The sequence below is a fragment of the Passer montanus genome, unplaced genomic scaffold, assembly GCF_014805655.1.
Source record: "Passer montanus isolate IOZ18808 unplaced genomic scaffold, ASM1480565v1 scaffold17, whole genome shotgun sequence".
Lineage (NCBI taxonomy): Eukaryota > Metazoa > Chordata > Aves > Passeriformes > Passeridae > Passer > Passer montanus.
This window is the reverse complement of record NW_024364270.1, coordinates 11,273,532-11,296,854: the sequence shown is the minus strand read 5'-3', so window position 1 is coordinate 11,296,854 and position 23,323 is coordinate 11,273,532. Positions and strand designations below refer to the sequence as shown.

The 23,323-nt window shown below is 42.4% G+C and overlaps 2 protein-coding genes and 1 long non-coding RNA gene across 3 annotated transcripts; 1 reads left to right on the top strand and 2 right to left on the bottom strand.

The window, feature by feature from the left end:
• Positions 1-3,413: 3,413 nt before the first annotated feature.
• SOCS2 (suppressor of cytokine signaling 2) lies at positions 3,414-10,489 on the bottom strand. The gene is made up of 3 exons (XM_039703919.1): positions 10,352-10,489; positions 8,569-8,845; positions 3,414-7,653 (listed from the first exon to the last, which is right to left on the bottom strand). The coding sequence occupies exons 2-3, from the start codon at positions 8,711-8,713 to the stop codon at positions 7,205-7,207; spliced, it is 594 nt and encodes a 197-aa protein (XP_039559853.1). The 5' UTR covers positions 8,714-8,845; positions 10,352-10,489; the 3' UTR covers positions 3,414-7,204.
• LOC120499757 (formin-like protein 5) lies at positions 9,875-10,992 on the bottom strand. The gene is made up of 3 exons (XM_039703806.1): positions 10,972-10,992; positions 10,649-10,918; positions 9,875-10,505 (listed from the first exon to the last, which is right to left on the bottom strand). The coding sequence occupies exons 1-3, from the start codon at positions 10,990-10,992 to the stop codon at positions 9,909-9,911; spliced, it is 888 nt and encodes a 295-aa protein (XP_039559740.1). The 3' UTR covers positions 9,875-9,908.
• Positions 10,993-13,282: 2,290 nt separating this feature from the next.
• On the top strand, positions 13,283-22,591 carry LOC120499809. The gene is made up of 3 exons (XR_005626968.1): positions 13,283-13,795; positions 17,967-18,059; positions 19,574-22,591. It is a non-coding gene; the product is annotated as an uncharacterized LOC120499809 (long non-coding RNA).
• The last annotated feature ends 732 nt before the right edge of the window (positions 22,592-23,323 follow it).

The window sequence follows — 23,323 nt, the reverse complement described above, 5'->3', positions numbered from 1 at the left end:
CAGGCATCCACTGCAAAACTTTTGTATACATTTCATTTTAAAAATCCAGTGAATTGTAAAAAAAAAAGTGTAATTAATACTTGCAAAACATGACTCAGTATTTCTCAGAATTTGTAGTTCTTTAAATATATTAATTAATGTACTCTATTTTTAATTTTAATTTAAAGATTCTTTGAGGAGACAGATGAAATACTGCAAGCCTCTTATTAATTATTTATTCCCAACTTATTAAATTACTTTTTAAATGTAAAGCACCATTTTATTCATATAAGAACAAAGAAAATTCACTACTTAACCTGAAAAATCAAACATTGGCAAATAACTAAAACTGAATAAAGATTGAAGTGTGAAACCTTTTCACAAAACCAACTTACTTTACTTGCAAATTACAGCATGTGAAATGGTTTTCTAATATTTTAGATAAAAGACTGGAAGGTTGCATTTATTTAGGGGGAGAATAGCTATTGCTTTTTGCAATCTTCTCTTGCTTTCTCTGCATTTGAACTCATATACAATACCTACCTATGGACAAACTCATATACAATACCTATATTTTTAAAGGTTCTTACTTTAAGGTTAGACTTCAAGAGCTAGCAATGATTCATGGAATGTTTTTACAGATAGCCTCACAAGATATTTGCAACTGCTTACACCTTTCCCATGCATCCTGTTTTCAAACAAAAAATACTCTTCGATTAAAAATTCACTTGATGTATTTTGTTCCCTTTCAAAATGAAAGCTGCCTGCCTGCAAGCTAGTGAAGCATCCTGCAGTAGGCACTGCAATCTCTGTCAGGGGAATTGAAAGAAACAGATGAATTTCCAGAAAGCTTCTCACAAACAGCTGTTCTTACAGAAAACACACGTCTGAAGCACTCCAGCTCAGGAAGGAGCTGTGCCACATCCCCTGCAATCTAGCTAGACAAGGATCTCACTTTCCTAACTTACTTCCTTCTCTTTTTAGTAGTGCAACCAGTCAAAGGTATTGCCCTCATTGCAGCTTAAGTTCCTATCTATGTTATTTGTAGTATAAGCCACTTTTCACCCCGTGCTGAGAAATTACAGAATGTTGAGTCCACCGCCCACTTTACAGATGGATAAATTGCAGCTCAGTCTTTAATAGTGCTCTTCCTACAGAAAATCAACCAGCTAAAAATCCCTTGAACAGTAAAAGCTGATCCACAACTTATTCTGCCCTCCAGATGTGTCAGGGTAAGAAAAAAGCAAATGTGTTTAAAAAAGGTCCAGAGCAATCTCTCAAATTTGGAGATTCCCCCTGAGACAGAGTATGGGTACAGCGACTCAGCCAAACAGATCCTATTTCAGGGCTGCAACCTAAAGAGATACAATTAAATTGTAACAAAACATTTTGAAAGGGGATTTTTTCCCCTTTCAGCTACCACATTTACAACTATTTTTCATAAAATCCTGTTATCAAGCCTGATACAAATAACTTCAAAAGAAGAATTTGCACTGGGCTTTATATCTTTCCCCATGCCTGACATGCCCCTGCATTTACTATTTGTTAGCTAACAGCGCACCAAGTTGCAAACCTCAGCTATGAAACATCAGTTACAGAACAGTTTGACTGGAATCAAAAGGATTTAGTTATATAAACCCTGCCCTCCAGTGAAAGAGAAATCAAGACAAAAGCATTGAATTTGTTTGCTTGGGGTTTTTTAGTGTATTTTGTTCTTTGCAACATTCAGTACACTATTTCTGGATTTTACCGGTTTGAAGTTTTTTTTACTAAATGCCAGCTCATTCCTTATGCTAATATAAATGACTTTTGCTCCAGCATTATATTCCTCCTTAATACCATAAAAAAGGAGTGGTATTATTTTGGTATTTCAGTTCCTGGAAAAATAATGGCTCCAATTATGGAAGAAAACAAAATGAAACTCAGGTGCAATCCCTTTTTAAAAATAGAATCTAAGTGAATAAGATATGCAATTTGTCAAGCAGCTTAATCAGCATAATTATGGTGATATATTTTTTGTATTTCTATAGACTTTCTCAAAGGCACTGGCTAATTTAAAGCCCTGTAGATAACCTGATCAATAAACACAGTCCCTCTCCTGCTTGGTAATTAACCCTGGCACCAGGACAGCACTGAGTTTGCTATAAGCTAATTTTCTTTTTTCTCAAAATTGAGCTATCTAGCCAGAGTTTTTCTGCGTGTGGATTCAAACTGTACTGATCCTAGTTATTCCCCATGACCTTTAATCTCTCCTAGTACACCTTTCAGCATTGTACTCATCCAGGTGGTTAGTTATTTGATACACCTTGTGAGAAGTACCACCTCTCACAGGAGCTGCTGGCTTTTTCATGTCCTTTCCCTTCAGTCCCTTCTCAGACATGAAAGCCAGACAAGTAATTCCCTCCTTAGAAAGCAGAATATTTTGTCATCTTGTTCCTAGCAGCTGTGTTTCACCTAGTTTGTGCTCTCTAAGTCAGGGGATAAGGACCAGTGATGGCCAGCACCTGGATCAACTCAGCCTCCCCGTTCCTTTCACTGATATTCAGCCTATTGTAGAAACGACCCCATTTCAGTAATACTGTGGCAAATGGCCATGTTGTTGTAAACAGACCATGGTGAAGTTATGTGTCAGTGGAATGTTCTTTCCAGGCATTTTCAGTCATACTAATGGCTTGGCAAAATACTGAGACCTGCTGAATCTAATGCTGATAGAGAAGTGCTTTTCAGGAGCTAGGCTGAGATACCAAAGCAGCTTGTCATCCTCACTTCCTTTGTGTATACAGAACTAACCAGCTCAGACCTTTCAACTAACTTTGACTTATTCTATTTAGAAATCCTTTGGTTTAGACAGTAAAAATTTCATTAATTTCTACATTTTCAAAATAAAATTTCTTCTTTCAACAAAGTTTGTTACTGTTATTGAGAATTAGCAATACAGTTTTTAGAACCCCTCAAGCCATGGTTTCCTCTAGCAGTAAATATGATACTTAAAATTATTTTAATGACTGCAAAGTTGGCAGAAATTTTATTTTACTTTATTTTAAGTGACTCTTAGACATGATACCCATGTCTAAAGATATCTCTTCCCAGTTCCATTTTGTGTTTTGGCTTAAGGAGAGCAAAGCCCTGATATCATTTGACTTACTTTCCACTAACTAAGATTATAGCCAAAGGAAAAATCAATAGGATTGTTATCAGGAATGCAAGAAAAAGCTCTTGAATAGAGCGTATAAGTAAATAAAGTTTTTAAAACAATCTTTGACAAGGTAATTTACCTGCAGGAACATTTCGCTAAAACATGAGAGTTGGCTAAGGTACAGAAATCCACACAACCACAGAACTCTGTCTTCACCTGTCATATGTAGATTCTGTTTTCTCAAGGTGATAAGACTTACTCTCATTATAGGAGTAAATTCCTTATTGTTGTAAGATATAAAAAAAAACCTTTGCTCCCCATATTCTGGTGAACAATTTTTCCTTCTTCCTAATAATTTTTATATTGTTTATCTAGAATGTGGTTACATAAAATATTATTAGGACAATAATTACAAGATAAGATTAAAATAAAATTACTTCTAATGCAATGAGCACAACTGCTTGGTTACATTCCCACTCTATCCATTCATCTTGTGCTCAAACCATTTTCTGTCTCCAGTGATAATACTACCAGCAGGAAGATACCCATACAACTAAAATACTTTCCTAGTTTACACTTCTGCTAGGTTTAGTGCTAAACTAAATACTATCACCAATTCATTTTTCATCATTCATCTTGCAATTATGTTTATATATATGTTCTCTTTAAGTAAATTGATGAGGTTTTCTAACATTTCAGGTACAAACTGGAAAATCTGAGACTCCAAGACTCAAAAAAGAAAAACCAAACCAACACATGGGGTGAAAGAAGGCTTAGAATTAAAGTCCTTATCATGATTTTTGGTTGACTCATGGACATTGAACCTGTGAAACTGGCTTTGCTGCACACTCTGCACTAGCAATTCAAGACGATATATATCAGTTAGAAGTAATTTTTATAATCTGAAGGGCTCACAATTTAAAAGCTAGTGCTGCAAACAAGCTGCAACATCCATAGGGTAAAGAAAAAACAAGGCACTGAAATTTTTTTTAAATGTTTGAACATCATGTCTGAAAATTTTATGTCTGAAAATTCAGTCTTCATGCAAGATCTTTGTAGCACTGAAATCTAATCATGTTCTATCATCAGATTTTTTGTACCTGAACAAGTCATTCCTCTGTGCTGCATTAGAAAGAAGCCAAGCTTTCTGCAAGCTATACTGTGGTTTAGTTCTACTAGTGCAATGCATCAACCTTAGGACTGGCATCCTAATGAGGACGAGAACTGTGCTTTCATACAAAGAGGACTAGTTCCCCCTCCAGTCTGTTTAAAATATTGTTCACAGCTTGAGCACACTACAGCTACAGAGCCTACTTTTCCTCACAGGAACTAATACAAATGGTATGAAATCTAGGTCAATATGCTCAGTGTTTGGGGACTTGATTCCACATCACAGTAACTTGATTAGTTACAAGAATCACCACCTTTCACTTTGCCAGCACTGCTTGTTCTCAGCCTGCCATTTGCCCTCGTGCTTTGGAGAACTGTTATTAAAAAACCAGCAAGCTTCCCTGCATCTGCCCCTTGTTGTTCCTCAGAGCTTGGCTCTGCTGTGGGGTACACTTGGCCTGTGACTGCTCACAGTCTGCCACCAGCAAGCCACAAATAATTTCCTGAGTTCGCAATCTAGCGGTCTCATTGCACCCCAAAGCTCTTGTCTTCTCAGTCTGCTTGTTCCAGCACTGGTATTCATGATGTTAAACCCGCAGGGATTTGTTTTAAAGGTCCTTAGTAGAATGTGTTTACCATTGAGACCCCAAGCTTATCAGCCTGGCTGAAAAGGCACAGCAGTAGAATGGTAACACAGCAGCAGATTAGTCTGTCACTGTGATGGAACTTATTCCATATAGCAGTTCTCTCACCACAGGCTAGAGCTAGACAAGAACTGTAAGAAAAGATTCATCAGAATGAAAAGTGTTCACAGGAACACAGTTTTTTGACAGGCTCTGCTCACAGGAAAAGCTCCTCAGCCTGAGGGTGGCAGATCTTAGCAAGACTGATGACAAGAACCATGTAATTATGACACATACCTAGAACACAAGAGCTCTTTGGGCATGGGAACCAAAAAGTGGCCACCTTATAATGTAAAAAACTTCCAAATACATCTTGGCAAGACATGGGGAAAATTTTACATAACAAAATATTTTGGTTTGTTTTTCCGATCAAAACTCCTCCCATTTCTATACTAAAGCTTGAGTTTAAAATGGGGACAGAAAATTTGTGCAATGGAGGAGGAGAAACCCGTTTTCCACAGAGAGAACAAGAACATATCAAGTATATGTCCTACCAAGGAACCATCCACTCTGCCTCACGTTCTTGGTGCCTTCTATTTCTCAATGGCTCTGCCACTCATTTCTGCCAGCATGTTACAGACAAAACTGAGTGTGTAACACTGGGAGTTTAGATGCAACAAATAAGCTGGTCAGGGCCCCAGAGTTTATGAGAAGGGACAGATCTTGAAAGTACAACAGAGCAGTTAAGTCACAAGGAAAACAAGATTATTTTATGTTGTTTCTATTTCAGCCTGGGCAAAGCTAGATTACAGCAAGTCTTGACAACCCTCCTTGTTCAAGCACAGGTCTTTGCTTAATCAACAAATAAGCTAGGGAAAGAATTAAAACTTTTAATTTGTTGACTAAGGGTGAGTCCATGTCCTTGTTTCTCTCTTTACTGCTTTCCCATTTTTCTCATCCTGTGTATTTCTTTTATTAAATACTTTACCTTTGGGCTGAAGAATAGGTACTGAGGGTTTTAGTCCCCTCTTCCTGTTTGGAAGACCACTATAACAGAAAAAGCAATGTCCTGTGCTAATACCCAACTACAGGAATTCAGCAGGCAGCCTCTAAACCACTAATCTGAATGTAATCCAGCTATACTTTTGAGCAGCACCACAAAGGCAAAGCAGGGTTATTCATCCTCACTGATACATGTGCATTTATGTGAGTATTAGCTGGGAAATTATATAAGTTCCTATATAAGAGCACTCTTTCCTGAATAGTAGCAAATCCGTACATACAAAGATTGGGAGATTGTTGTGCACTTTGATTTACTTTATTGAGTAATCATTGATAGCTACAATGGTGAATTGGAAGTTAAAAAATGAAATTAAAATAAAATAAAATAAAATAAAATAAAATAAAATAAAATAAAATAAAATAAAGAAAAAAGAAAATTAAAAAGAAAAAAAATTAAAACCAACCCTCTATAAAAAAAATCCACATTGTATTTCCCCGTATTTTGGGAAACAGGCTGAAGAAAACATTCTACACTGTAGAAGACACATGTAACTGCTGATACCCATGTTTTGACATTGGAACTGCAAGTCTGAAGCATATAGTTCTAAAGCCTCAACCAAAAGAGGCTTAATAAATAGAATGGCATGGATACATCAACACTGTGAAGATGTTGACACATTAAGGATTTTGAGATACCAATCTGGTATAATCAGTAATATACTGGGTTCCTGTGAAAGATGTGGCATTTCTTCTTAAGGTCAGCTTTCAAATAACTTTGAAAAACAATGTTCTAGACTGATTACTTAGAGTACTCCTTTGCTTGCAGAAAAGCAGGAGAGTAGTTCAACAAAAACTGAATATATGATCATTTTTCTGACTGGATTTGATTAGTTGCATAACTTTAGCAAGATTATCACAGTGTGATCTAGTTAAGCTTTTAGGATTATATGAACGCCAGCACCAAATTAATCTTGGAATCAGACAGCTGAGATACTTGTAAACTCTCATATGTCTCTGACCACTTATGAAGTCTCTCCCGGTCCCACTGTTTCAGTAAGCGTTTGATAGTGCAGCATTTTATTGACAGAGTGACACAATCTGGACAGATTCCTCAATTCTCTCTCCTTGCAAGAATAGCATGCCACCTTGTTGAACCCCCAAGGATGCACACTGGGATTATTTTACATAAAGTCTCCCTTTGTAGCATCTGAAATAAAAACCTTTCCCCCAGAACTGCCACTGTTTTGATAGTGAATTCCATGCTGAGTTGTACAACTGGTTACTCAGTTCTTTGGCTGATTTTAAGAATTGCATTCAAAAGTTACTCTGTGTTAGAGGCATTTAGAAAATATATTTATACCTGGTATTGATATTCTTTCAGGTACTCTTTTAGTCTTGTTGGTAATGGCAGCTCCCAGATCTGATTTGTGCTCTTGTTTATAGCTATTCTGCAGCGGTGTTGCAGAGATGGAGCAGATGTATAGAGGGGTTTGTTCAAGTAAAGATGAACTGTTCCATTTGAAGGTGTTTCAGTTCTATCCTTGCACATAAGAACATAGTACTCAATCAAATGCACAACGCTGTTGAACTGTTTAAGTCTAGATCTGACACAAGTGATAGAGTCCAGTCTAAACTTGCCATCTTGATATTCTATACGTAGATTGGTCGGTCCCGCTGACGTTTTTACTGATATAGTCAGTAGATACTCTGAATGCGAACTATCCCTAACCAAAAAGGTCCCTTCAGGGGCATCCTGTAACCTTTCTTTGGCTTCAGCAACTGTCATGTTGCCCCAGTACCATCCTGTTAAAAGACGAGAGAAAGAAAGGATTTGTTTATTTCTGTTTGTTTTAAAAGCTGCTCTCTAGCTGATATACTTCTAGTCACCCATTTCTTTTGTTGTTGGAACGCTAAAGTCCTGCAGGCACAGTAAAATTTTATTTGCTACTTAAATTCATTTGTTTTACAATACATCCCGTTTTGACAGAGCCTTCCAGGTCACTTTTTATTTACCCATGTATGCTTACACATGCACAAACTTTCCTGCAGCGTCCTGCGGGGCCGACACCGGAGCCCCGACCCTGCGGGCCGCCCCGGGAGCAGCAGGGACGCGTCCCGCGGCTCCCCGCGGCTCTCCCGCCGGGGCCGGCGCTGCCTCCGCAAGGCACAGGCTGGCAGCCGGCGGAACGCCCGCCTTGGGTAACTCTGAGCAGGCTGCTGTTGAAATGAGCTTTGTCTAGCGACCGAAAGCTAAAGGATAAGAAAATATCTTCGGCGAGGTAGCTGCGGTCCTGGCGCAGCTGCGATGAAGACAAAACGCCCTTCCCTCCTCCCGCAACCAAGCCCCGCGTCCTGCGAGGCCGGGCGAGCCGCCGCCACGCCGGCGAGGGGAGCGCAGGTACGCGGGGCGAGGGGATGGATGCGGCGCCGCGGCCGCCCCGGCCGGCGGCAGCGCCCGGCCCTCGATCCCGGGCTGCCGCCGGGGCGCGGCGCTGCCGGAGCTTTCGCTTCGGCCGCCGCAGTCCGCGGAAGGTCGGAGTCGTCGCCGCCCCTCCGCCGCGGGAACGCGACCTCGCAGCGCCGGGCGGCGATGGCCAGGCGTCGCACCGCCGCCGGTTCCCCTCTCGGCCCGGTGGGGACCCCCGCCGCGCCGCTCTGCCGCCCCCCGGACAGCGCCGCCGCCCCGGGCGCTTTCCCCGTCCCGGCCGCCGGGCTTACCTGCCCGCCGCAGCTCCTCCATAGCCGCGGCCAGCTGCTCCGCCTCACGGCACTCCTCGGCAGCGGGCGCCGCCGCCCCGGGGCGCCCCCAGCGCTCCCCGGAGCTCTCCGCGCTCTCCAGGGGCTCGGCGGAGCGCAGGGTCATGGGCGGCGGCGGCGGGCGCGGCCCCGCTCGCTCGCAGGTCGGGGGCTGCCGGCAGGAGAGGGCTCCGCTTCGCCGCCGCGGGGCTCAGCGCCGCGCTGGGCGCATGGTCCCGGCCCCCAGCCCGGGCGCCGCCTGCGAGCGGAGAGAGAGCGCGGTTAGCGGCGAGCCCCGCGAGAGGCGCTCCCGACGCAGAGCGTGTTTCTGGCGATCCCGCTTCGGAACTTCCCAGCATCCAGAGGAGGGACCCGAGGCGAGAGATCACCTCCCGGCGGAGCGGGGGAGGGACATCTCCTCCCCCCCGCCGCCCAGCCTGTCCTCGGCTCCTCTCCGCCGGGGACTCGGCGGAGGCGGCGTCCCGGGACGGTGGTCTCGCTTTATCGCAAAGCCGAGCCTGCTGATGCCCCGCTCCCTCGGCTGGGCCAGGCGAGCAGCTCTGTGACTTTTGGGGAGGGAGGAGGTCATGGGAGAGAGCCGAGCCCGTAAAGGTATGAGAGGAGAGGAAAGCAGCAGAGCGGGGCAGAGGTCCCAGCCCCGGCGCTGCCCGGTTTCACGCTGCGGTGCGTACGGCCGCCTTCCAGTAAGGTCATCCCCGAAGTCGTACCTGTAGGAACGGAAGCCCGGCGTGGGCCATGTTCCTGGGATGGAGACCTCCTCTCGGGCAGCGGAGTACCCGAGAAGCTGCGGAGCGAGTGCGCCGGCAGCGCGGGCTCCGGGGGCTCGCCGGCCGCTTGGGAACGGAAGGGGCAGCGCGGTGGAGGACGCGCTATAATTAGCGCGGGGCAGGAAATATGCTTTTCCCGCTCCATTAAATAGTGATATTAGGGGGAAAATAAAATTTAAAAAAAAATATTTCCTCTTGGCTGAAGCTAACGAGAGGGACAAAAAGAGCCTCTTCTCTCCTGGGTGCGCCGCCGCATCAGGAGCGACACAAAGCCGGGCAGTACCAGAGAGGGGGAGCCTAGCCGGCTTGGCTGGAGTGGAGGGACGGGGCTCACGGGGAAAACCGGGAGCCCCCCGTCGGTGCTTGCGAACCGGACAGTCTCTGCCTGCGGGTGCGCAGCAGCCGCCAGGTGAGGGGGTTACGCTGAGGTGGTTCCTCCCATAACAAGTTCCGCGGCGGAGCTAAAAAACTTTTCCAAATTAAACTGTAGTGGCAACTGATAGGGTGTTCTGACGGGTTTCTATCCCAACATATCTAGGCACACGCGCGGGAATCCTTCGACAAAGCCCATCCCCTCCTTCCCCCGCGCAGAAGCTCCCGCCGCCGGCTCGGTGACCGGGCGCAGGTGCGCCTGTGACCGGGAGAGGCAGCGGGCGCGGGGCCGACGAGCGCAGGTGGAAGCAGCCCTGCCAGCGGTGTCCGGGCGCGACCCCGTGTGAAAGGGAGGCTCCGGCAGCGCCCAGCCGCGAGGCGCCGCCGCCGCGGGAGCTCGGTGGGGACGGAAGGCTGGCGAGGCGGTGGCGGCTGGCTGCAGCCCGGCGCCCCCCGGCCGAGGCGAGGAGAGCCGGAGCAGCCTGCTGCGGGGAGCCTCCATCCCGGCGGCCGGCAGCGCCGCACCGGGAGCGGGGCGGGGGGCTGCCGGCTCTCGAAGCGACGCAGGGCACCGGGCGGAGGGGAGCGGCGACAAGGGGACTCACCCGGGCTCGGCGGGACGGGGCTGGGGCCGCCGCTGCCGCCGCCTGGAGGTGGGGCGGTCAGGTTGTTCGGGCTCCCGGCGGCGTCGGGGGGCCGGGGGGACACAGCACCCGCCGCCGGGGAGAAGCGTCGAGGCTGTGCCGGGGCGGACAGAGGCTGCCGGGGGAAGATGGTGCTCCTGGGGAAACAACACCCTCCTCTCCCCCGCCTCTCCCCGGCGCGGGCGGTCTGCTCGCCTTTGATTGCGAGGCGAGGGCATCCTGCCCCCGCCGCTCCCCCCTCCCGGGATGGTTACATACAAAGGCTGCTTTCCAGGAACTTTCCAGGAACCGCATCATGTGACAGGACCCGCTCCGGCGCCTCCGCCGCGATCGCGGCCAGCCGGGGCCGACGCACCGAGCCGCCGCCCCTGTCACGCCGGGGCAGCGGTGGCCGAACGCGGCCCGCGGCCCCCCCGCCAGCAGCCGCGGGCACCTGAGCGCGGCGGCCGGGCCCGCCCGCGGGGCCGGGAGCGCGGCAGGGGCCGCTGCCAGGAGCTCGCTGCCAGGGACTTGCGGCGGCCGAAGCTCCTGGGACACCCCACCCTGGTCTCCACCCCCCTTCACCCTCCGGCGCTAAATACCTCGTTGCTACAAACAGCCATTGCCCGCCGATGCGCGCGCCGATTTCCTCCCCCTCCCCCCCCTTTTTTTAATTATTATTAATTTTTTTTAATAACCACGAAGCTGTTTTTCAGCGTAAGGACGGTTGATTGTGCCGTGGGTGCTGCTCGGTAACCAGCCACCTTTCACCGCTGCCCCGGCGGCCCAGAGCCGACTTTAGAAAGAGACATAAAAAGAGGGGAGAAAAAAAAAAAAGGAAAGAAAAGAGGGAAAACAAAGCAAAAGTAGCCGTAGTAGTCTCACCCCAGCCCTTGGCTGCAGGTCAGGGCTCCCTGCAAATTGCACGGGGGTATCTGGGAGGGAGAATTGACGGCAGAAGGATTAAGGGGTGTTTTTTTAAAGATTTCAGGAAAGAAGCCCAAACCTATAACATAATAAAAGATAATATCTTTAAAAATCGGGGCGGGAGGGGGGAAGGAGCCTTTGTTATCAGAGGGGTACATGAATATGCATTAGGCTGGACTGTCTGGCTGAGGGAGCGCAGCAGCTTCCCTGCACAGAGAAAGCTCCCAGACCGAGACGCTGCCTTGGGTCGCACTCCCCAGTAACGTCTGAAATGCAACGTTTCTTAAAAAAATAAATAAATAATGACTGAGGAAGGATTACAAATCCTGAAGGGTTTTGTAACAGTTATTGCTTATAATTCTTAAGCATCAGAGGATAAGAGCATTAATAGTTATCTTAAAAATTAAGTTCTGTATTTAGTGATTAAGTAAATTCATCTGAGAGAAAAAAAAAATCTACTTTGTTAAGTGAAATATTGGCCAGTATGATTTCATCTGTTTGTAATGCCTGGGTGCTTTTGAATTTAATTTATTCAGTTTATGAAAAAAGGTGGTTTTAATCATTGGCAGCAGCACAGATTTAAAATGAGGTCTGAGGAACAAACACGGGCTTTCTTAAGCATTCTCAGAAATGGTTTAAAACAATTTAGGTCTTGAAGGTCATTCTTGTTCCTGTTTTTGTCTGTGAAGTTCAGATAGCCTCAGATGCAGCTTCCAGTGACAGTTGTGGAATCCCCACTAAGATTTTTCGTTGGGTTGATGTGAAGAGGGGAGATAATGTGCCCCTAGAAATTTAGTTGACAGTTCAGCAACCTATGACATGAGATCTTGCAGAAAACCTCCATTGCTTTTTCAGAATGGCCCTGACGTCACTATGTTCAGGGGAACAATAAAAAATTAATACCGACCTATTTTTATTACTAAAATAATTCTGTATATGTAGGCACACAGCTTTTGCTCAAAAAGTATATTCTTCTGATATCACAGTGTTCAAGTTAAGGCTATTTCTTTGAAGTTCACTGTTGCATCTTGGAGAAAAAGAATATGTCTTGTCTAGATGCAAAGCTGCTTTTTTACAACTTTGCTATAGTTTTCTTTTCTTATGTCATTTTATTAATGGGATTTTTATGTGGATGGTATCTCTAGACTTCCTTTGCTTCTGCTGTTTATTCGTCACTTGAAGTCATAATAATTTGTTTCTAAAACCACAGCTGGCTGCTATAAAGGCAGAGGGAGGAAGACCACGATTTATGTGGTGAATGAGAAACAAGAACAGAAGAATGTAATAAACGTTTGTTACTTAAAATTTCAGATATTGTTAGGAAAAAGCAGAAATATTAAATAGGCAGTATATCAGCAGGATCTTTCCTAAACAGAGTTCTGTTAAATTTTTTTTCATGACAACCTAATGTCTCTTAAAAATAGCACTAAATATCTGATAAACTTACAAGAGTAATGAAATTCAAACTTAAAAACTGCAAATCTATCTTTAAATGACAATCCTGGCACCTCACAGGAGTGCTCTTGTGTGCAGTTACCTTTATTCTCTGGTTTGAGACATCTGAAAGTGCTACAGGCTCGGTGGAATACGTTTGTATTTTACTGGTTCTTTCAACAATGTTAGTTGCTCTTTTTCTCCTCTGTCTGCATGAGTCTTCAATCCAGTCACAGGAGAAAGAAATAGTTGTAAGGGTAAGAAAAGGTGACTAAATGAAATGACTTTTGGGACTATGGGCCATATGTAGTGCATGAAACTACTTAAAGCTACTTTTTAGTTTTTTGGCACTGGGATATTTAATACAGGTCTCGTCTGCCTGAAGAGTTTTACTTTATAAAAATCAGAATGGAGTAGGAGAAAGATGTGAAATGGAGAAAGAAAAAAGAAGGACCAGACTGAGAAAATTTAGTTTTCCAAAATAGGGTTTTTTAATTTCCCATGTAACAAACAGTAATTCTTCTAAACAGTCACTAATACAAAAACTATATACAAGTGAGGGTTTAAAAATTTTATATACAATTCAAACCAAATGCTTTATTTATTTTTAATCTGTTGTTTTGGGGTAGCAATTCTAGGAGAAATATTGCTGTGCATATATAAATATGAATGCTTCTGAGCCAGTTTTAGAGGCATATAACTGGAGACGAAAGGCACCAACTTAAGCAATCCCTTTTTTTTTTCTGATACTACTATTCATGAATGTTGGTTCTGACTGTATATTATCCATATAGTAGATATTTTTAATCAAGTTTTATATTAGTAGTGAAAATATGAACATTAAGAGTTCTTGAAAATCACGAGCTGAATGTATTGTTTCTGATTCTTTCAAATGCATATGCTCAAGACAGGGAAGGATGAGTGAATTTATTTTTTATTTTTCCTTTAGGCAAAAATCCCTTTCATGACCAAGGAAGGAGACAAAAACATTTTTACAGTCCTGAGAAGTGCCTGTTACTAGAAATGATTTTCACTTTGTTCCTGAAAAGTATGCCAAGTTTACTGGTGAGTTCATATGCTGATTTAAATAATATGATGTGAGCAGAGGAGGGGGTAATGTGCTTTTGACTCAGCTGATTTTGCTAAATTTGCTCTGACTCACTGAAAATATTTACTGATTTATTAAGATAGATTTACCTAGCTACCTGGAAGAATACAAAGGGCCTTTCCTTGTTCTCTTCATCCCTAACTTCCCAAAGATGCAGCACAGAATATCTACTATCCATGGCATACCATTTGGTCAGTTAAAATCCCCTTCAGTTAGAAGGACAGCTATTGCTTATCACATAGGTCTACTTACTGAGCGGATTTTGGCAACTGTTTACCTGAACTAGTCTAAACAACAGTGTACAGCTGCCATGGTTTCCCTGTCCTGGGATTGCAGTTGGGTTCTTGAGCAGAGAAATAGGAATATTGAGCCTTTAGCTCCAGCAAATTGGAATGAGTTAATTGTAACTCCATAGCACGAGAAAGGTCTGCAAAGTGAACTCTTTGAGGATTTCTCACTTAGCAGTCAGGAGAAAGGTTTGCTTATTTCACAAAGAGTTCCTAAAACATAATAAATAAAACATAGAGAAAACAAATATTTCAGTGTATGGGATCACCCTGCTCTTTCCAGCTGCCTGAGGAACAGAATGTTTTGATGAAATAGATTAAGATTTATACCAAACAGTTTTACTCTTTAGCAGCTGCCACCTTATTTTCTGCCATTTTTATCTATTCATATGTGGATGCTTTGCTTTTCTTGATAATATACATTTGGTAAAGGAGAATAACAAAATAATTCAGTGAATAATTTCTATAAACCAGGGGTCCTCTAAAAGGAAAGCAGCACTTGTGATTTAAAAGCAAACATCAAAAGATGGCACCAAGAGAGTAATACTTTGAAATAACATCCAGATTCTTTTCTTTCAGAGACAGTTGATAAAAAGAAGGATCATTCCCTTTGGTTCAGTGGATAGCTAGACAGATAATCACTGTCAGGCACGAAACTGACCATAAAAAGGTGGCATTTAAGTCCATCTCTCATCTCATCCTGTGCTATCTACTATTTAAAAGTAAAGGCCTAACCTGCATGGAGTAAGAGGTTACCTAGCCACTTGGAATCTTCAATGGAAATAATTAAATGTAATGCTTGCTTGGTTTCACCAATTTACTATTTACAATTTAAGGTAAAACCAAAATAATATAAAAATAATTTGGATTCGCATGTAAAGGAAAAGTAGAACGTGGTGACACAGGGTACGAAGTATAAAAAAAGCCCAAGGATAATTTACACAGCAGATTTTACTTTATGCTATGTTAGGCTTTTTTATAAACAGCAGAATTCTGTTATTCTGTGTTATTTTGTGAATTATCGAGTTTCACTCTGACTAAAACTAGCCAAATATTTCTGAAAGTTACTGGAGAATAAGTTGTAAATATACATGGTTTGATAGCATTTTCTTTCCATTCATGCTTCTTTCTCATGAACAAGGTAGAAAACAAGATGCTTTTCCTTCTGGAAAGGTCCAGTTTTGGTACAGTCTTCAAAGAACTACTAGGAGAATATTTGATGTGGATTTTAATATTCAGATTATAGCATAAAATGCTGTGACTGTAATATTTATTTACCTTGGTTTTTTGGCTGAGAAAGAGCATCTAGGTATATATATGCACTACACCTATACACACACATGTTCAGAACCATGGTCCTTGAAGTTTTCGATTTTTAGAGAAACATATACTCTTGGTTTGTTGTTTTTGTTTTTTTTTTTGGAAAAATCCTAGAGATAGCACAGCTGAAAGCACTGTGAAATCTTGCATTCTTGTCCTAGATGCTGCCAGAAAAAACAAGCCTTTTATGCTTGAGGAGGCTTGAGATGTTTTTCTGCCAGTTGCGAGTCCTACGCCTCAAAGTAAAAGAGAGCAAGTAATGTCTGTGAAAAAAGTTTTCCTGACAGACAGCATGAAGGCAGCTCTCCTATGCTTTGCCAATCCATAAGTAATAAAATTCCTTTGTTGGCAGAGAGTCAATTTTGAAACTAATAAGGAAAACTAAAGCAGGTGATGCAGTGCCTATCTCTGAAAGGGAGATTTTTGAGTGAAAAGTAAAGTGAAGTAGAAACTGGGTTATGTGTCTCTGAATAAATGGCCTCCCATCAGAAAAAGATTAATTTTAAACCACTGTTCTAGTTCTTACATTAAGGATAGTTTAATTCACCCGGAGCTATTTGGCCTTGAGGATGAATTCCTACAATTAAGTGTTTATGATTGAAAGTTCTGCCATGGAGAGCAGACAGATGAATATCATTTTAGGAGTACTGTGAATCATTAAATGAGTTGTAGAACCTTTTTTTGGGCATGAGCCACTTTTAAATTTCAGGCTAAGGCTATAATAGACTTCAGGAGAAGGCCTGACGTGTTGCTGTACTTAGGAGTTTGAATAACAGGATAATCAACGTTTACTAATGTATTTATATAACCTTAAACTTCTCACAGTTAATTGAAAATACGTTGCCTGTTGTATGTGAATATGCTGCTGGGTTCAAATACATTTTTCAGATTAGTGCATTAAGTGTTAGTGTCAGGTAATGACCTTAACCTGCCTCTGACGTGTTGGCTTCTTTTGGCTCAAGATAGGCATGGCTGCTTTCCCTGCTTCAGTATAGAGGCTGGATGTGGAATGTCATACAAACCTGGACAGATGACAAGAAAACAGCGCTAGCTGCCAACCACCTTCTCTCTGTTTGTCAGGATTAGTGCTTGCTTTTTGTCAGGATGGCTCAACGCCTCGTCCTGTATCGGACTGGCTTACTGGGAGGACGTAACCTGATGAAATACTGGCCAGACAGGCTGTCAGTTTTAAGGCTCAGGAGAGGAAACAGACATAGGGCTACTCTTTCTGCTTAAGGAAAGAGCATTGGTCCACAGCTTGCCTTTTCTTGGCACAGCCTGTCCATTCCCAGAATCACTTGCTCCTCCTGTAAGCAGTTTTTCCAGGTATGTGGAAATTAAAGCTCAAACAGTAGTAGATAAAATTGGACAGGCTGCTTGAAGCAGTATCTCCCCCTTTACTGTACCCAAAACCATCCTGTGGCTCTGACAGAGCTCTGCCTGCAGCAGGGAAGAGAAATTAACTCATGCATTTCCTCCTTAACAACTTCAGCTTTGAGACTGGTGTTTTAAGAACAACCCCAGTTTCAGTGTGGCTTCAAAACTGCCATCGACCAGGAGCAGCCTCGTGAGCTGTTTGGTCATGAGGTGGCAATTCTGTCCTGAGGTGGGGTGAACGGCTTGGGGGGAGAGTAATAACTCCTTCAGCCATCTGATTTTAATCCCTTACCATATGTGACTTGAAGTCCTTAGATGCCCTCTACTGCCATATACCAGAATTAACAGATGGCTCTGTGTAACCAAATTCAGATTTGCTTAAGTTTGTTATTCTCTCTGTCCTTATAAATGAACGGAGAAGGGGAAATAATATCCATAATTATTACAAAATATGCAAAGCATTTTATAAAGTGTGAGTTTGGGCTAGACATATTTTCTGACTTTCAGTGCCATTGCCCTACATTTCAAAATTTAACACTAATTTTAGTAGTCTCTTCAGAGCTCATTTCTCTGATAAATTATCCCTCTGTGAATAAATGTGATCTGGAAAGATGCCTGAGGCACAGCAGAATTTTTCCCCAGCATTTCATGCCACATGATGCTAGACAGAAGGAGCTGCAAAACCTGCTGCTGTAGATGAGCCTTTGTTCTGGTGAGGAAGGAAAGAATGCATTTAGCCATCGGACGTATCTTTTGCGTAACACAGAACAGCAGGTAAGAGTGTACATAAAATGGAACAAGAATGAAATTTCAGTCCTACCTGTGCCTGAGTTATGACAGGTTTTGTGTGCTGGCAGGCACAAAGCAATCCTAAGGCAAACAGAACTAATCTTGGAGATCACTCCCCAGGCTCTTAAGAATCAAGTGGCTCTGTGGTGCTTGAGCTTTAGCTGTGTTGGCTATGTTGGCTATGTTTCCTTCTATAGGAAAAGCCAGCAAACAATCCCACCTTTAATTCCCTGTCCCAGGTTCGTGTCGCTGATTTGAATGAGTGGATTTGGGCCAAATTAGCAGCCATATTTTGTGAACGTTTTTAAACATGCCTTACCTTTCCTGAGGAGACTATTATTTCTTTCTACTCTAGGTGTTTGCTGGTGATGTTACAAAGAGAAGCAGGCCTGGCAAGAGGGAGCATGAGCTTTCCAGTGGAACATGTGACAGCAGGGACCTGCTCCAGGTAAATGGAGGACACACAGGAGAGCCTCTGCCAGGCCAGTAAAAAGCCTATGTTCATGAAGGGTGCAAATTTCACACTGTGCTTTCTTTTCCCTCCAGCAAAGTCTTCTACTTTCAGGGACACTGGTCTAGAATATGCTGCTTACATTTTTCAGGAGCTTTTATAATTTTTTCAGAACATAATCTCAAACTAGCATAAGTCCATAGCAAAATCTTATTATGAATGCAGGCTTTGTTCTGGGAGGCTGTTTTTGAAAATGCCAGGTTATCAGCTAGCCATTGCATAAAAGGCTGAAACAGGAATTTGTTCATATGCCTTTGTTTCAGCATCTTCATTCCTTCAACCCCTCCCCCAACTTTCTCCACGAAATACATTGAGCTCCTCAAGTCCTCCTGGCAGGTGGGCTATATAATGTTATGGTGGCAAACCTGGAAAGCTTTACCAATTCATACCACCCAACAATGTGGTTCATTGCATGTATCTTTATTAGATCCCCATTTCTCCAATTTCTCTAATGGCATTTCAGTCTTTCAGTGGCTTTTTTTCTTCCCCTGTCCATCAGGGAGTGAAATCATGTGTCCACAGAATGTAAATAACAGCTGTTTCTACTCAATTTGCATTTATATGCTTAGCACTTAAAAATAGCTTGTTTCTAGAGACTTCCATAATCTATTCAAAATTTCTTCTTAGTCAGAGGTACTAGCGAGATGTTAATGAAATCCCTTTGGACTGGCTGATCAAAAAGGCACAGCAACAACAATGAAATTCTTTGGATGACTGATCAGTTATGCTTCTGAGTTACACTTCAGAGCAATCGACTGAAGTGTATCTTTTAATCTCCCTGGGCATTTTAAGATTGGTTAAAATGTTCCTTGGGCTGCTCTGACTGCTCTAAGGGGGCAAAATATGCCAGGTAAGGAGATTAATGGTTAAAAAAATCTGTGCTGAACTGGTAGTGTATTTCTAGAAAAATTAATTTATCATACAAGTACAGCTGAACAGGGAAAAAAACCAAACAAAAACAACACCTGGCAAGGTATTTAAAGGGAACAGCTCATTTGCCAGTGTCACAGATCTTTGAATAAACAAACTCCTTATGCCCTGAGAGTAACTGAAAAACAGCTCTTTGGTTTTTATACTACTATTTTCTTTTGTTGACATTTCATGAACCCTGAAGAGGATACACATTTGTATTTTTTAATGCCTAAATGAAGATTTTAAGAATTATGCCCAATTATGTGGAGTTTTTTCCTTCAGAAAACTTTGGAAGCCTTTCACCTCATTATTTTGCCAAATGTCTCAACTTGAACCATTTATTCAGATTTCTTTGCTCCTCTGAAGACTGATAATTACAGAACAATGACATTTAGTGACCTTTGGTATGGTTCATTTAGTCCAACATTGAATGTGTAAGAAGATGCTTACTCCTAAGTGCAGATTTTGTTTGGTGTTACAGAAATGCACTTTCTTCTCCGCATAATTTATTCAGAAGAAAAATCCTTTTATTTTTACAGGAGTCTCAACTGGGGCATCTCGGAATGGGAAACTCTAGACTGGTGACTGAAATTGTTTAGAAAATCCTAATTATGTGTGTGAGTTGCTGTATGTATAAGCCTGTGCCAGACTCATTCAGACTTGGTACTCTGAACAGACAAAGGTAATCTAAGATCAGGTAATCTCTAAAAATGCTGTGGGTTCACACTACCTCATTTCAGAGAGCAAGCTCGTCTTTCTAAATTTAAAAAAAATGTCCCTGATGTCAAGAAGGACTTATACTGGGAACATAAGAGGAATGTAGCTGGTTTATATTCACACTAGCTGGGCTAGTTCCCTCTAGAGCAGACTCCTGTATTCACATACCACAGAGCTCCTTGGACTCCTTCTGGTGCCCCTCTAGAGCCAACATGCAATTCTGATTTTTCTGTGTTATCTTCCAGTTTGAAGTTTGTGAAATGGTGTGAAACTGCCCTGCAGGCTGTGAGAAGAGTGCTTTCCTAGCAGCAGAGGGAGGGTATGTGCTGCACGTTCTGGGATGCAGTAGCTTTGAGGGCACAGCCAGCTTGGGTGGTTTAGAAGAGCACATCTTGTGAAGTCAAGCAAGATGTGACCTTGGGAGAGGTGCTTGGTGCTGTCCCTGCAGCAGTGGGAAGCCATTGCTTTCAGGAGAGCTTCTGGAGGTGTGGGAGCAGCAGCAGGGGCCTGAGCTTTGCTCCCGGACTGCCACAGTGACAACGTGCCCCGAGGGATCCTGAATGTCTCTGAACGTCTCTGCTGCCGGTGCCACCCCGGTGTGGTAACGCCCAGGGTCCTGGCTTCACCTGCCAGAGTGACACAGGTATTTTCACTGCAGAATAAATGCAGCACTGGTAAAGAAACACAAGGCTTTTCCTGCATCATTTCCACAAAGTCATGAGTTAAAATCTTGGTCTTTTTGAAACAAAACACTGACCCAGTTCTAACAATTCAAGCTTTTGTCCCTGGACTGGACAAGGCCTGGCTAGGCACTGTGAAGGTACTAACCACTGCTGCTCTTCTCTTCACAGCCCATGGTGTCACCTTGCAGCCTCTCTGGGTTCACTTCAAATCTTTCTCAAACAGATATGGCCATAAAAAGCCAGTGAATTGTAACCCCATGCACCCAAAACTAGAGCGTGTTTCTTTCAGTATTTTAATACAAATATATGTTCTAGAAAGGCAATTTCTCTGTAATTTTTCTCTGCTTATGAGGAATTTTCCATGAATTTTATTTGCTCTGTGCTTCTACTCTGGATAGGAAATCCTTTTTTCTTAATCTAGTTCTAAATTTTGTGGAACTCGCCACTACTCTATTACTCTATCACTAATGCCAGGGTTTTAACTGTAGGAAAAATGGCATGGGGGAAAGGGAATTCTATAAACACCTATTCTTGGAAAATAACAAATGAACCTGTACTGAAGCCAGTCAGTATTAAAAATTACAAAATAAAATTTAAAAAGGATATGAAGCCTTATGCTACTTATACCAACCAAACAAATGCTAACTAATTAAGGGTCAAGGAAATATTTTTCCTAGCATTTGTTTATTATTCAATAAAAATCATCAGTTTGTCTTAACTAAAGCAAAGGTGAAGAGCACTCCTGCAGCACAGCTCTAATGCAGTGTAACTCCTACAGAAGCTGGCTTCAGAAAAACAGTACTTAGCATATTATTTGTTTAAACAAATCAAACCCATTTGAATGAGCAACTAGCAGTGTTTAAGACAAGAAATCTCAGCAGTGTTTAAAAAACTTGGTGCTAATGACTAGGATTGTTTAAGAAACACTAATCTTTGCATGAAACTATTAAGCTCTGTTTTGTTACCATTAGTGAGTAGGAAATACATGTTTGTACAGGAGGGTCATGCTTCAATAGTTTAATCTTTTACTTAGGTTAATTTTTATTCAACATCGTAATGGCTTAGTGCACTAACTTTTCACTGTTCTTTTAATTTTTCTCTGTAACTTTCATGGTCAACATTTTATTAGTTTTACCAGAAGAGATGCTAAAAACCAGTTATTGCAGAATTTTTTAAATAATCTCATATTTTGCTGGTAGGGGGATAAATGATGGTAGTTGGACTAAATGAACCATACCAAAAACTGGTCTTATTTAAAAGGTAAACTGCCTCTGACCTGACACTGTTTTTCATCTTGACAAGCAGTAAAGCTGAATATAAGCACAACTTTTTCCTGTATTTATGTTTCATAAAGACCAGTTGGCAAAGCTTCTTAGTTCTAGTGGCTGTGCCAGCATCTCGTGTTGTCTCTACACAACGAAAAACTTTGTGATACATACACCTACATCATGACCTTTAATAAAGTGGCATGCCAGGCCATAAACTTCTACTCCTCCAGAAGCCAGGAGATGCAAAATTGCTGACCAAACATGCTGCTTCCACATACCTCATGCAGCTTCCACATACCTCCCACTGTCTGATCTGCAGTGTTCCAACAGCTGTAGTTATGCACAGTGGAACTAAAATTCTGTATTAACTGTATTTACAGTTTCAGATAATTCCATGCAAATTGCCCAGTAAGTCATAATTTATCATGTTTGTGTTTGTAGAACTACCTAAAGATAACAGTTGAAATAATAGACTCATTTCATAAGAGGTATTAGAAAGAGATATAAATAAATATCTTATTTCTCCAAACAGCTGATTATTTTTAGCATTACAGGGTTGATTAAATACAAGGTGAGATTAAAATCCCCTACCAAGTGTACATTTACAAATTAAATGTGTGTGAATTACTCTGTGTAGAAAACTAAGAGCTCCTATATACAGACTATGTACTATTGAAGGCTAGCAGAAACACCAAGAATGGCTTTATGTGAATTTTAAGAGTATTTTGCATAGTTGTGCTCCTAAATTTAAAAAAATAATAAAAAAGAGGCCCCAATATTGATAAAAAAATCTCATCTTCATCCTCCCTTCACAGAAGAGAAAAAAATGCATCTTCAGAGGACAATTATGTGATTTATTCTAGATAATAAAATGTTAAAATAAGATCAACTGCCCTGTGCATGTACTTTTTCTGTGCTGACTGACCGTAAGGGGAGCCTGTGAAGATTAACTCAGGTTTAAATGCCTAATTAGTATCTGTCTCAATCTTAGAGATAATCCCAAATTTTATGTATCATAGGTACACAACTTTTTCCTTTATACTGATGACTAGTGGGTTTGCTCTAGGTCAATTTTATTATATTGTAGCATTAAAATAAAATATACATCCTCTATTATGGATGAGGAATGCAGCCTACATCTATTTTATCTCTCCATTTTATAACTTTATATTGGCTTTGAGAATGGAATGAGCATGTGAGAAATTACAGCAGAGAAGCTGCTAAAATTCATAGACTGGAGAAACTGAGAAATGCATTGCAGGCTTTGACAAGCAGTCGGTGCTGTGACTTATAATGACCTGCCACAAAGATTTATGGTGGTACAGCAAAATTTGGACATGACAGATGAAGTTTAGACCTACTATCACAGCAGCAAGAGAGAAGTTTCCTATGGAACTTAATATCTGGAGGGGTGGGGACGGAGGGCAGGATGGGTGGGTGGATGGGCAGGTGGGTAACTGCTGCCTTCACTGCAATCACGGGGAAGTGAAACAAAGCCATGACACTTGTCACACGAGTCACATTACTGCCCCACTGTCGACTCATTTTTTCCTCATACTGGGATGGTGGAGCTTTTTTTTTGTCTCTGAGTCACCCTACAAAAGTTAAAGCAAAGAGGCAA

Coding starts and splice junctions, on each gene's coding strand:
- SOCS2 (XM_039703919.1), bottom strand. CDS start 8,713: ATGACCCTGCGCTCCGCCGAGCCCCTGGAGAGCGCGGAGAGCTCCGGG. Junction 7,654..8,568: donor GGAGGAGCTGCGGCGGGCAG/GTAAGCCCGGCG, acceptor GTCTTTTAACAG/GATGGTACTGGGGCAACATG.
- LOC120499757 (XM_039703806.1), bottom strand. CDS start 10,992: ATGGCTGTTTGTAGCAACGAG. Junction 10,919..10,971: donor TGGCTGTTTGTAGCAACGAG/GTATTTAGCGCC, acceptor GGGGTGTCCCAG/GAGCTTCGGCCGCCGCAAGT. Junction 10,506..10,648: donor GTTCCTGGAAAGCAGCCTTT/GTATGTAACCAT, acceptor TTCCCCCGGCAG/CCTCTGTCCGCCCCGGCACA.